The sequence below is a fragment of the Budorcas taxicolor genome, chromosome 10 (assembly GCF_023091745.1).
Source record: "Budorcas taxicolor isolate Tak-1 chromosome 10, Takin1.1, whole genome shotgun sequence".
Classification (NCBI taxonomy): domain Eukaryota; kingdom Metazoa; phylum Chordata; class Mammalia; order Artiodactyla; family Bovidae; genus Budorcas; species Budorcas taxicolor.
The window spans coordinates 19127655-19140000 of record NC_068919.1 but is presented as its reverse complement, the minus strand read 5'-3'; the positions used below and the strand labels follow the sequence as shown (position 1 = coordinate 19140000).

Below are 12346 nucleotides of genomic sequence, written 5' to 3'. Positions count from 1 at the left end.
AGAGCCCTGTTGCTCCTTGCACGGACCCTGCCTGACTGGTTCTGTTGGTGAATTCATTTTTCTTTTTAGATTCTTTTTTTTTTTTTCCCTTGTCCTTTTTCTGTCTCTCTCTATATATTCATTTTCTTTTTCTTTTTTTTTTTATGTTGGTGAATTCTTGATGACCATTGCCCCAGACCTAGCTTTTCATTGGACTTTGCTCCCATCTCTTTATTTCTACTCATCTAAACACATACTATGGGAAAGAAGATGAATTAGTAGAGTCTGATTTGAAGATGATTTTGAAACCAGTGCAATTCGGCCATATCCAGGGTCTGTGAATCAACAGCATTATCAGGATGACCAGGAGGAGCTGGTTTTAACTGATGGATATGAAGGAAGGCTTTTGACCACCATGATCATCACATGAAAAGAGGTTACTTTTAGTTTAAACATATTTGAGATGTTTTCCCCTGTTTTCTTTCTGTTCTTTTCTTTTTTGAAAAAATATTGGCAGCACTATAGTAAATGTTGGTCCACTGTGAGCACGTGGCATCTTAGCTCCCTGACCAGGGATGGAGTCCATGCGCCCTGCATCGGGAGCATGGTCTTAACCCGTGAACCACCAGGGACGTCCCTCTTTCCATTCCTATTTTCTTCATGGAGATGCTATGGGAATCACAGCAGCCTTCTTTTGTTATTCTCATGGCCCTTCTATCCTCCAGCTTCTGTTCTTGATCTCGCTTACACTGCCTACACATGTCACAAATGTGAGCTGCACACTGGTGTTGCCCTAGGCTCAGAGACTGCGGTGATAGCGGAAGTGTCCTGGAGCGCCTGGAGATGGGCAGTTAGAGCTCACCCACAGGTGTCTGAGAGGAGCCTGAGGTTCGGGGCAGTGAGAGCCTGCAGCAGGGCTCATCATTAAGCTGGGGAAGGGCCTAAGGCAGGCGCCCCTTCCTGAGGTCTTTGAACCTAAGGATGAGTTAGTTAGGTTTAGAATCCACGCAAAGTCTTGATTATCCATGCAGGGTTAGGTGAGGAAGCCAAGCAGGATCACAGTCCCACCCAGCTGGTGAGGCTCAGCTTCCTTTTCTCTGGGAATCCAGCTGTAACTTTGACTCTGTGTGTCATCTGAGCTCCTGCAGCCCTGGCAATTTGAATCACACTTTCTAGTATCTGAGCGACAGGCTTCCTGCCTCTGAAACCATGGCCCAGCTCCTCCTCCTTCCTCTTGGGGTCCTGTTTTATCTTTGGTTGTCTGGACAGGAATGTGTTCCTTAGAGTGGAGCCTACATCTTTCTTCTCTTCCCTGGAGGCCCACAGGGTTCCTGGGCTGTAGGATTCAAGCTTGTGAAGGCTTGTTCGACTTGTGCACACTTGCCTCGGGGGCCTTTCCTATCGAAGCACTCAAAGCAAGAAAAGAAAAGAGAGATGAAAGAAAGGGCTAGAATCGGCCACACAAAAATTAAACTCAAATATAGGAGCAATACCACAGACAGAACTAAAAGGCAAATAGGGGAAATATTTGCAAAAATGATAAACTAAGGATGAATCTTCTCAACAAAGAAGGTAGACACAAATCAATAAGAAAGACATGAAGATACTTATAGACACTTCACAGATGAAATCCCAGTGGTTAAAATGTATTTGGCAAAAGATATTGAACCTATCAGTAAGCAGAAATAGAAATGAAAACAATATGTTCATTTATCAATTTTGCAAGGTAAGAAAAAGATCATAGCCTGTGTAGAGCCTGGATGTAGGGCAGTGGACACCCTCATGTAGTGCTGAAAGCTGTGCTCACCATCGGTATAGCATCTGGAAAGCATTTTGGAACTGGGTCTAAAAGATCCTAAGAGATGCTCATTCTCTATCCACTAATTTTACTTCTGAGAATCTATCCAAGGAACAAATAGTGACATGGGGAATGTCTCATGAAATCATGTTAAGCAACAAAACCGGGGCATACAAGTTATGTGATACATAATCCCACTTACACAAATTATATATTTATGAATAAATATTTTCTTTGTGTGACTTGGGGGAGAAATTTTTTTATTTTTGGCCCTGCCTTGTAGTGTGTAGGATCTTAGTTTCCCCTCCAAAGTGAAAGTGCAGATTCTTAACCACTGGACCACCAGGGAATTCCTTTCTTATGGGTGATTTTTAAGAGCTGTTTTTATTTATGTATTTTTGGCTGTGTCGGGTTTCAGTTGTGGCATTTGTGATCTTTCACTGTGGCACACAGGCTTAGTTTCCCTTCTGCATGTGGGATCTTAGTTCCCTGACCAGGGATCCAACTAGTATCCCTTGCATTGGAAGGCAGATTCTTAACCACTGGACTACCAGGAAAGTCCATTATGCATGATTTTTTATCATCATACTTTACATATATTTTCTATAATAAGCTTTAAAAGCTGAAGGTTTTGGGGGGAGTCTCTGTGAAATGTATAGTCATGGACCCAAATAAATCTGGAAGTTAGCTCTAGGACCACGCATGCGTGCTCAGTCGTGTCCGACTCTTCGCGACCCCATGGGGTGTAGCCCACCAGGATCCTCTGTCCATGGGATTTTCCAGACAAGAATACTGGAATGGGTTGCCGTTTCCTCTTCCAGGGGGTCTTCCCAATCCAGGGATGAACCCATGTCTCCTGAGTCTCCTGCACTGTGGGCAGATTCTTTACTGCTGAGCCACCTAGGAAGCCCTAGCTTTAGGAGTCAAGGGGTCAAATCACTAGCACAACCTGTCACTTTGCAAGGTTAGGAAATACATGATATGTGCACCAAAATTCTCCATAAGGTTGAGGACAGAGGTTGCCAGCCCACGTGGTTGGGCCCCTTTGGTGGGTGAGATCATCTCGTTCCTTGCCGTGTGACCTCGGTACAGCCTGCCCCTTGGCGGGTCTCTCAGTTTCCTGTCTCTACAAGGGTAGGGTAGGAGGGGGCCAGGTTAATAACCCTGAATGGTCTTGGCAGATCTCGGCTGAGGCTATAACTCTGTTCTGGAAGAGAACTTTGACATTATCTGGTTACACTGCTGAGAGGGATGGAGCGCTGGGATCTGCAGGTTCCAGCTCCTTACCTGCTGAGAGACCAGTGCCCAAGACCCCGTTACCTATTAACGGCCACCACATTGCCCTGCCTTGGCCACCCTCTCTTCCCATCACCCCTGGGCTCACTCAGCTAGTTTGGCTGCTCAGGCTTGATTGATTCCTAGTCTTTCTGCTCTGGAGGAGCAGGAAAGGGTGAACCCTAGGCTCTGGAGCTGTTTATTGGAGGCATGAACTGAAAAGCCTTTGGGGAGCCCCACCTGCCTGGGGAGAGGTATCTCCCCCCTGCCGGGTCCTCTCTATGGGACATTTTTGATATGGTTTGACTCTCAGGGCTGAGCTACCCTGATGGCGTGAAGGTGTCAAGGCCACTTCCTGGTGTGCGGAAGCCCCACCCCTTCAGCCCACACTCACCTGTGGGCTGATGGTCACACACACACCTGCGCTGCATCAGTTGCTCAGCCTTGATAAGGCCTCCAGTGCTCAGAGCCCTTTCCCAGAAGCTGGGACTTTTATGGTAATACTGTCTGGGCGTTCTGAAACTTTTGCTTTCAGGTGTGAGCAAGTCTCAGGGGCCTCCCTCCCAGCTGCCTTCTTAAGAGTGGGGCTGGCAGCTCCGTTGGGGGCTGATTCTCCTTCCGACCCAGGCATAAACTGGACTTCAGGCTTCCAGGAAGGCCGGTGAGCAAGGCTCCTCTCTCAGCTGCCCCAAATCCCTGCCTGGGGTGCCACCTCCAGACTGTGACATCTCTAGCCTCCCCTGGAATAGCAGGGCCGGTGTTGGGTGCGGGGCAGAGGCAGCCACCCTGGGCTGGTGGAGCTGGCCAGGAAGGGTGTCCCTAGAGGCCCTGCCTTCCTGATGAGGGCCTGTTTCTCCTCAGCAACCAACAGATGCATGGGAAGACGGCTTCTCTGAAGAAGAACATGGAGAAGCCGGGCGGGGTCCAGAGAGCCCAAGACACCAGGTGAGGCCCATTTCCCAGTCAGATATACGTCTGATTGGAGGTGGGCAGCCTTTGGGAGGTGACCTGTAAGAAAGGGGGCCTTAAGGCTGCATCATGAGGTCAGTTTGGGCACAGGCTGCCTGGGGCCTCTTCCTCCCACTCCCAGGCCTAGCCCAGGGCGCTGGGACCTAGCAGAGTCTAGGCTTCTCGGGTTACCATCCTCCTCTCTGCCCACCGGTCCTCAGGCCAACCTGGACAGGGCAAAGGTTTGTGTTTCAGCAAACCACCCTCCACCCCACCTCTGCCAGCTTTGGTAGCCTCCGTCAGGTCAGGCTAGTCTGCCCAGCTTCCCACTGCAGAGCTGCAGGCCCAGGGAGGCGGCTGTGAGGAGGGCAGTCCTGCCTCCTCCATCGTGGCCCATGGCCAGGCCCCAGAGCTGTGAATCTGATGCCTCCACCCCACCCGCTCCCCATACTAGGCCCCATCCCTGGCCTCCTGCTCATTCATCCTGGGCCTGCTCCTCAGCTTGTCCCTTGGGCAGAGAAATGGGAGGGGGTTTTTGACCCCAGGGGTGGTGGGCTCTAAGCATCTCTGGGAGCTGAGGCTCAGGTTGCCTGTACCTTCTGGGGCTGGGGGGTAGCTGGGCACAGCTGACTCCTCCTTGTAGCAGGAGTGTCCCTGCCGAGGGCGAGCTCTGTGCAGGCTGTGCTCACCACTTTGCTGTGGCCCCTGGAGACGAGCCCTGGTCTCCAATCTCTGCCCCAAGCTGGTGGCTTGAGGCCAGGGCAGCGCTGGCACCAAGGATGCATGGGGCGGGGGGGGGAGGGTGAGATTTGAGGTTCCTTGCCCCTGCAATGGCCTGTCTCCTTTGCAGCCTGCACTGGCCAGAAGGCTTGAAGGGTGAAGATGTAAAGAAGTGCAGCCGAGAAGGGGTAAGTGTGTGGAGGCCAACTTCTTACTACCTGCTGGGGGAGGGGGTCCTGGGCTGCCTGACTTTGGTGGCTGTTGACTCTGTGGCCACAGGAAACCTGGTGGATGTCCCCTCATGGGTGGGTGTTGTGTCCCCTTCCCATCATGGGCTGCCTGTTAAGACCCCAGGTCACCAGGAAACAAGCTGTGCTCAGAACTCAGCCCTCCTCACCCACTGGCTGCTCACCTGCTGCTTCATAGCTAAGACCCCATAGGCCCCCCATGCCCTGTGGCCTTATTTCCTGGTGGCTGGAGCAGGGCCTTCTGGTGGTATGATCTCCCAGGACTTCTCAGACCCAGCTCCTGTGTTTTGCAGATGCTACTGAGTAAATACAACCAGCAGTACCACAAGCTGTTTAAGGACATTCCCTTGGAGGAGGTCGTTCTCAAAGGTGAGCTGCCTCCCTGGGATGGTGGGACAGGCCATCCTGCATGCCCGAAGCCCAGGGCCTCTCCCCCCAGAACCTCCAGGCACAAGTTCAGCCATGGGAACTGGCTGCCCTTTGAAGGGGTTGGTCTTTTTTTCTTCAGAAGTCTGAGAAGATTGGGCTGATTTGAGACACGGAGTTGGATTGTGAAAATGTCCTTGAATGTCAGGGCTTCTAAATTTCATTTCTGTTCTGCTCTTACCAGTGACTGTTCTTCCCTGCTCAGACCTCTCAGGGAGTGTGTCGGAGCATTTGCACAATCAAGGCCCTCTCTCCAGGGAAGAGCAGGGCAAGAGGTTCTGCCTATGGGGGTGAACATGCAGGTTGGGGGACAGTGCAGAAACCTAGCAGATCTTCTGGGGCATGGGTAGAGGAAGAGGAAGGATCTAGCAGTCTGGAAGGGCGGGTAGAGTAGTTCAGTTCAGTTGCTCAGTTGTGTCTGACTCTTTGCGACCCCATGAACTGCAGCACACCAGGCCTCCCTGTCCATCACCAACTCCCCCAAACCCATGTCCATTGAGTTGGTGATGCCATCCAACCATCTCATCCTCCATCGTCCCCTTCTCCTCCTGCTCCCAATCCTTCCCAGCATGAGGGTCTTTTCAAATCAGTCAGCTCTTTGCATCAGGTGGCCAAAGTATTGGAGTTTCAGCATCAACATCAGTCCCTCCAATGAACACCCAGGACTGATCTCCTTTAGGATGGACTGGTTGGATCTCCCTGCAGTCCAAGGGACTCTCAAGAGTCTTCTCCAACACCACAGCTCAAAAGCATCAATTCTTCGGGGCTCAGCTTTCTTCACAGTCCAACTCTCACATCCACACATGACTACTAGGGGTGGTCAGGATTCTCAGGAAAGGATGAGAGGATGCTGAGGGAATTGGTGGTTGGGGCTTGGGATTGGGGAGGGGACTGAGGAGTTCAGTCCCCAAAGTTGGACTCGACTCCTCTGGGTGGGAGGACCCAGGCCCTGGGGCTCCTGGCTGGACCTTGCTCACGGCAGCCTCATTCGTGTGACTTCCCAGTGTGCTCCTGTGCCCTCCAGAGGGACCTACTTCTCCAGGGCCGGCTCTACATCTCCCCCAACTGGCTCTGCTTCCATGCCAGCCTCTTTGGCAAGGATATCAAGGTATATCAAGATATAAGTGGTAAGGCCTCAGCCCAGGGAAGAGAAGTCCCTGCCCTGCGGGCACACCTCAAGTCAGACCTGTCCCTCTGCACTCTGGCACTTGGTGAGGCCTCTCACTGCGAGGCATTCTACCCGATGTCAGGGCAGTAGCCCCACCCCATCCAAACAGGGCCCCGATTGAGACTCCACATCTGGCCTGAGCAGCCTGAAGAGTTCACTGCCGAGTTACTCTGCTTACGGGGTACCTCCTAAATGCCTTCACAAACCGAGTGGGATGTCACACTTTCGGGGCCATAAAGTGCCCAGGTGGTGGCTCAAGGAACTCTTACTGGAGTATGGGATTCAGCAGGGCAACCATCCTTGCCTCCTAGATGATGGAGTAAGAGCCTAGAGTGGAGTGTGCTGCCTTTGGGGTGGGAGATAACTGGAAGGGAGCCCACATGAGGCGGTGGGAGGTTCCGATACTCTCCTCCATGGGCCAGACTTGTCCATGGTGTTCATGCTTGGCTCACGCCAGGTGTGGCCGGGGCCCTAAGCAGGAAGCAGAGGGACTGTGTCCTTGGGGGTGAGTCCTGAGAGAAGCCTGCCTCTTCCCCCATCAGGTGGTCATTCCCGTAGTGTCTGTGCAAATGATCAAAAAGCACAAGATGGCACGGCTCTTCCCCAACGGCCTGGCCATCACCACCACCACCAGCCAGAAGGTCAGTAAGTTTCTGGGCCAGCGCTCCCAGCCCCAGGAGCCCACAGCTTGACCCTGGCACGCTCCCGTCTTTACGCACCTCGCCCCTTTCTGGTTTCTCTATTCCAGTATGTCTTTGTGTCCCTGCTCTCCCGGGACAGTGTATACGACATGCTGAGAAGGGTCTGCACCCACCTACAGGTATGGAGCCTAGGGCAGGGCAGGGGCCCGGGAGACTGCTCAGGCCTGGACTGAGGTCTTGGGACCTGGTTGTTGGGGGAGGTCGGCCCATCCCTTGGGCACAGGGAACCGGGGCAGAGAGAGGGGAGTAACAGGCTCAGGCTCAGTGAATCAGAGGCAGTCCGTGGACTGGGTGTCTGTGCTAGTGCGCTTGTCTCTCGGAGGCCATCGGGCCCCTGCGTGTCCCATGTGCAGCCCTCACTTGTGCTTCCTGGGTGCAGACAGACGGGCGCATGTGGCCGGTTCAGCTCCCTCTGGCCTGTGCTGAGGAAGGGGGAGGGCAGCAGTGTGGGAGAGTACAACCCTTTGGATTTGCCCTCTGCTTCAGGATTAACTAGGGATCCTCCCTGCAAACACTTTAGACTCCATCTGACCCAAAGGGCTCATTTGGAGGTGAAGCTCTCTTGGAGAGTGTTAGTACGTCCCCATGTCTGACTTTGGCTGTTCCATGATGGACTGGTAACTCCTGTTCCCTTCTGTCCCCAGCCTTCAAGCAAGAAGAGTCTGTGTGTAAGAGAATTTCCAGAGGAACCTGAGTGCGAGTCTCTGGTGAGAACTAAGGCTGGGAGCAGAAGATGCTGGCCTGAGATTGCCTGTGGCTTTGAGACTTCAGGGCCTCCTGGTGGGGGGCCCACAGTGCAAAACTGGGGCACCAGGCTCAAGAGCCATTGGCATGCTGTGTCAGGGTGTCCCAAGACCCGCCATGCTCCATGCCATGCAGAGTCCTGGGCAGATTATGTTGACATTCTGAGCAGAACACATGCCCAGCCCCCAGAACATGGCCCAGGTTGGACCCCCACACCTTTGTAGGTACAGGGCCAGCAACCCATCCTCTTCCCTTTAGTGGAGTCAGAAGGCCTTCAAGGGGCTGGAAGTGTCCCTGAAATAGAGCTCTGAAGGCTATCATTCCAGAACACAGGCAGGCTCATTGTCAATTTGCCAAGGTCCTGGCCCTTTCTTTTGCTCCTGGGATCCTGGGTAAGTAAAGTTTCTAAGGTAGGAGTTGGGGTGAGGGGGTAGCAATGACTCCAGGGTGTTTTGAAGCCTCTGTCTGTAACTATTAAGTGTTTAGCCAAGCATGTGATATGCGCAATGCCATGCAGGGGATGGAAGGCAATGTTCCCATTTTTATTGATGGGACCTTAAGTGCCCCTGCCAAGGGCAGTGATGTATTCAGAGCCCAGGTTAGCAGGAAGCACGACTTATTCCATCTAAGATAGAGAGTGCGAACTCTCCTGGACTCAGCTGATCTGAGCATGCACCTGGGTTGCCTCATGTCCTGGTTCTACACTAGCAGTCTTCAAAGAGGCCGTCCCCTGGAAGAGTGGCTGGTTGTAGCAAGGGAGCAGATGAGAAATGTGATTGCTGTGGCTGTGGTTTCCCTGCTTCTGGGTATTTGCTTTCATGCTCGCTAGGTATCCATACTGATAATATCCGGACAGGCTTTGATAAACCTAGTGTGGATCCTTAGGGCAAGTGAGATCTCAAAGGCCAAGGTGAGACAGTGTCTCCTGCCTTCTCTGCAGGAAGCCCTCATCCCCGAGATGAAGTGGAGGAAAGTGTGCCCCGCCTCCAGGTCCATGTCTCTCCCAGATAGCATCCCTTGTATCTCTCGGGCATCCATGGACTCCACGGACAGCTTCTTCCCCTCCAGGGAGCCTCTGGGGTCTGGTGAGTTCAGCGTGCTTGTCCATGGCACCTGCTTCCAAAAACAAGGTTTTCTGTCCTCCCACTTTTGTGCAAAGAGGTCATCACAGCTAGGAGGGTTTCTGAGGGCAGTTTCTTTCTTTCTGCAAATCCATAATGGAAAGCCGAGAGCTCAAGTGGCTTCAGAGAACAGGGGTTGGGAGTGGGCTGGGGGCTTGTCTTCTGCCCCAGGGAGATGCCGAACGCTGTCCTATTGCAGAGATCTCCGACTGTGAGGAGGAGAAGCTGGAGGAGGGGCCCACGAGCAGCAGGGAGCTCAAGCTCTGGGATTACCCGGTCCTGAAGGTCTTCTTTGTGCTGTAGGTGACTGGAGAGTTGGGGGTTGGGGGGACAGACCTGACCCGATCTGCCTGGGTGTGTGGGTGTTTAAAGCCGGGGCCTTGGTGTGTGGGGAAGTCATTGTCCAGAGTGAGGGAGAAGGCTCGGAGTCAGCTGTAAGCTCCTGGGTGGTGGGGGTGGCCATGCAGCAGCCCCTTCTGGAGCAAGATAAAGTATCTCCGGTTTTCATTCCTTCAAACTTGTAATTTAGGGTTAAGGCTGTGGGAAAGGGGCAACATATGAAACTGTTAAGGCTGTGGGGAAGGGGCAACATATGAAACTGTTGAAGAAAGAAAAAGTTGCAGAGGATTGGGGAGGGAGGGGTCTGGCAAAGTCTGAGAGGCCCGTCAGCTAGACCAGGGGAGGGCCATGGCCTTCCCACCGCCCACCACTGGGGTGTTTTCTGGGACACCAGGCTTGTCTGTCATTCAGCCTAAGAGCTATGAGAGCAGTGAGCTTGGTGGATGTTTTATGAACAGCCAGCCAACCTCTGATTCCCTCGCCTTACCTTGGCACCTTCCTCTGGGTCTGCTGGCAGGGTTTTGACTGTCAACCTCAGGATTTGCCTGGGGGAAGGGCTACCACCTGAGGGGGTGATCTTAGTGGCCTCATAGAGGGGGTGTGGGACCAAGGTGGCTGGTTAGAGGGAAGGTGGGCTCTGCTGAAGGACCCAGAACTCCTGCAGGGCTTCAGGGACACTTTCATGGGACCAGTCTCAGGACCCCCTTGTGGCCTCTGGGAAGAAAGAGGCCCAGGTCTGAACGAAGCTGTAGGCAAAGGGTTCTTCAACTCCTCCAGTTGCAGGAACTAGCTTAGTCCCACTCCTATGTTTGGTGATCCTGTAGAAATGCCCCCTTTCTAGAAGAGAGACTCACCTCCTCCCTACCCCTTTCTCCAGGATCTGCTGCTTGGTCATGTCTTCATCCTACCTGGCGTTCCGCATCTCCCAGCTAGAACAGCAGTTATGTTCCCTGAATTGGGGCGGCTCGGTCCCTGGGCACAGGTGATGCCCCTTCTCTTTCTCATGCTTCTGGGATTGAGGGTGAAGGACAGGAGCCAACACCCATGGCCAGGCTCCTTGCTAGTCTGGCTGGTCTTGGCCTTGCCCTTGAGCTGGTTTGTTGGCCCTCAGCGAGGTTGGGCAGGGTATGCAGGGTACACAGACCCCATCTTGACCCGCCCTCATGGGCGGACCCACTGACTTGTCTGTTTTCTAGGCCCTTTGTCTGACCTATGTGCCATCTCTTCTGTGTGCAGGTAACAGCCACTTGGCCTTTGACCCCAGTCCTTCAAGAGGAATGCTCTGGGTGCTAAGGTGCCACCACCGAGGCCCTTGGTTTGTGCTGCTGCTGTGTTGAGACCGAGTCAGAAAGAAAATATTGCAGAATCCTTCTCCCCGCAGCTCCTCTCCCTCCTTAAATGAGTGGTCTGAAGTACCTGTTTACAAAACTCCTACAATTTTGGGACTGAGACAGAAAGCCAAGTTTCTGGAAATAGACCAGGAGTTCTGTACACTAAGCTTTAGCAGCCACTTACGTGAAAAAAAATTTTTTTAACTTGCTCCTTGGAAACAGTTCTGACACATAGGTAGAACATTTGGGGTCACTGCAAGGGACAAAGGCCATGCTTTGATACCAAGCACATGGCCCACTCCAGTGGTGGGACAGCGGCCAGAGCCCAACTTGGCAGTGTGGGCTCCACTCTCTCCAGCATATTGTGCTCTCACTTGGACCCCCGAGAGTTCCTGTTCTGGGGCCCAAAGGGTTTCTCTGCAGGTGGCCAGGGGCCCATGCAGGGCAAACTGGAGGCGGTGAGGTGATTCTAGGATCTAGCCAGGGGCGTGTTCATGATCTGTGCAGAGGCTCAGTTCTGGCCCCTCTTGAGGTGGGCTCAATCTGGGAGCGCATGACTTGCAGCAGGGGAGAATGGCAGTGGCTGTGGAGAACAGAGGGCTGGCATTCTGTGTCCTCCGTTGCTGTTTCCTGGTGAGACAGGGGGAGCGGAGCTTTTTTGATCACTGTGGTCACAGACCAGGTACTCGATCTTCCCCTGGTGTGCTCAAACATTTCGAAGGTGCCCCATGTGGGCAGTGGGGAATGGGAAGGGTCGTGGCTTTGACTGGAGGTCTCCCTTTGTACTCCCTGCTTCACTGCCTGGATTCTGAGTGTGGCCAACGGCATTCTGATGGGCTTGATGGTGTTGGGCCACCAAGGGCCGAGCTCACTATGTCACCTGCAGGCCATGCAGGAGGGTCCTTCACGCCTTGGGCTCTGTTCTCCCATGAGTAAAATGGAGGTGTCCCAGGTGGGCCTGTGACTGCAGGGCCCAGGCCAACGGGGTCTGTCTGATACCTTTGGAAGCAAGAGAGGTAGAAGACAGGAAGAAGGGACATGGTGGGTTTGCCTTAGAGACCCCTCCTCCTCTGACAATGTCTCCTCAATACTACAAACCTTCTGTGCCTTAAAACTCTCCTGGGACTCCGATCTGCTAAGACAGTGTCTTTGGAGGTGCTGGAAAGGCCTTAGTGAGGAGGGAAGGTCACTGGTGATGGGTGGGTAGGGTCAGAAATAGCCACTTTTTCCCTTGTCAGACACCTGAGAAGTTAACTGGTGGGGGTGGGGTGCGGGTATCCTGGTGGAAATTATTTATTGTGGAGCGTGACTGTCCTGTTTATGACAAACCCAAATGAAGACTGGAGGGACTGACAGGAGGTGATAACTTCCTAAACTCAGGCTGGAGGTCTCTCCATCCCAGGCTCTAGGATCGGGCTCAGAGCCTGGCCTTGGGGGATCCTTTCACTCAAGATGTATGTCTCAGGTAAAACTCATGGCTCCATTCTCCCTGCAGTGCCACGCTGGATGGATGCCCGTCCTATTTTAGGAACCAGCTCCCTGTTTTCA

General features: G+C 53.2%; 1 protein-coding gene across 1 annotated transcript in view; it reads left to right on the top strand.

The window, feature by feature from the left end:
- Positions 1-10453, top strand: part of GRAMD2A (GRAM domain containing 2A) — a 25795-nt gene extending 15342 nt beyond the window's left edge. The window contains exons 3-13 of the mRNA XM_052646873.1: positions 3588-3713; positions 3914-3997; positions 4851-4908; positions 5262-5337; positions 6399-6502; positions 7105-7203; positions 7311-7382; positions 7908-7970; positions 8948-9092; positions 9328-9427; positions 10345-10453. Of these exons, the coding sequence (XP_052502833.1) occupies positions 3588-3713; positions 3914-3997; positions 4851-4908; positions 5262-5337; positions 6399-6502; positions 7105-7203; positions 7311-7382; positions 7908-7970; positions 8948-9092; positions 9328-9427; positions 10345-10453 (1036 nt within the window). The remainder of the gene's footprint in view (positions 1-3587; positions 3714-3913; positions 3998-4850; positions 4909-5261; positions 5338-6398; positions 6503-7104; positions 7204-7310; positions 7383-7907; positions 7971-8947; positions 9093-9327; positions 9428-10344) is intronic.
- The last annotated feature ends 1893 nt before the right edge of the window (positions 10454-12346 follow it).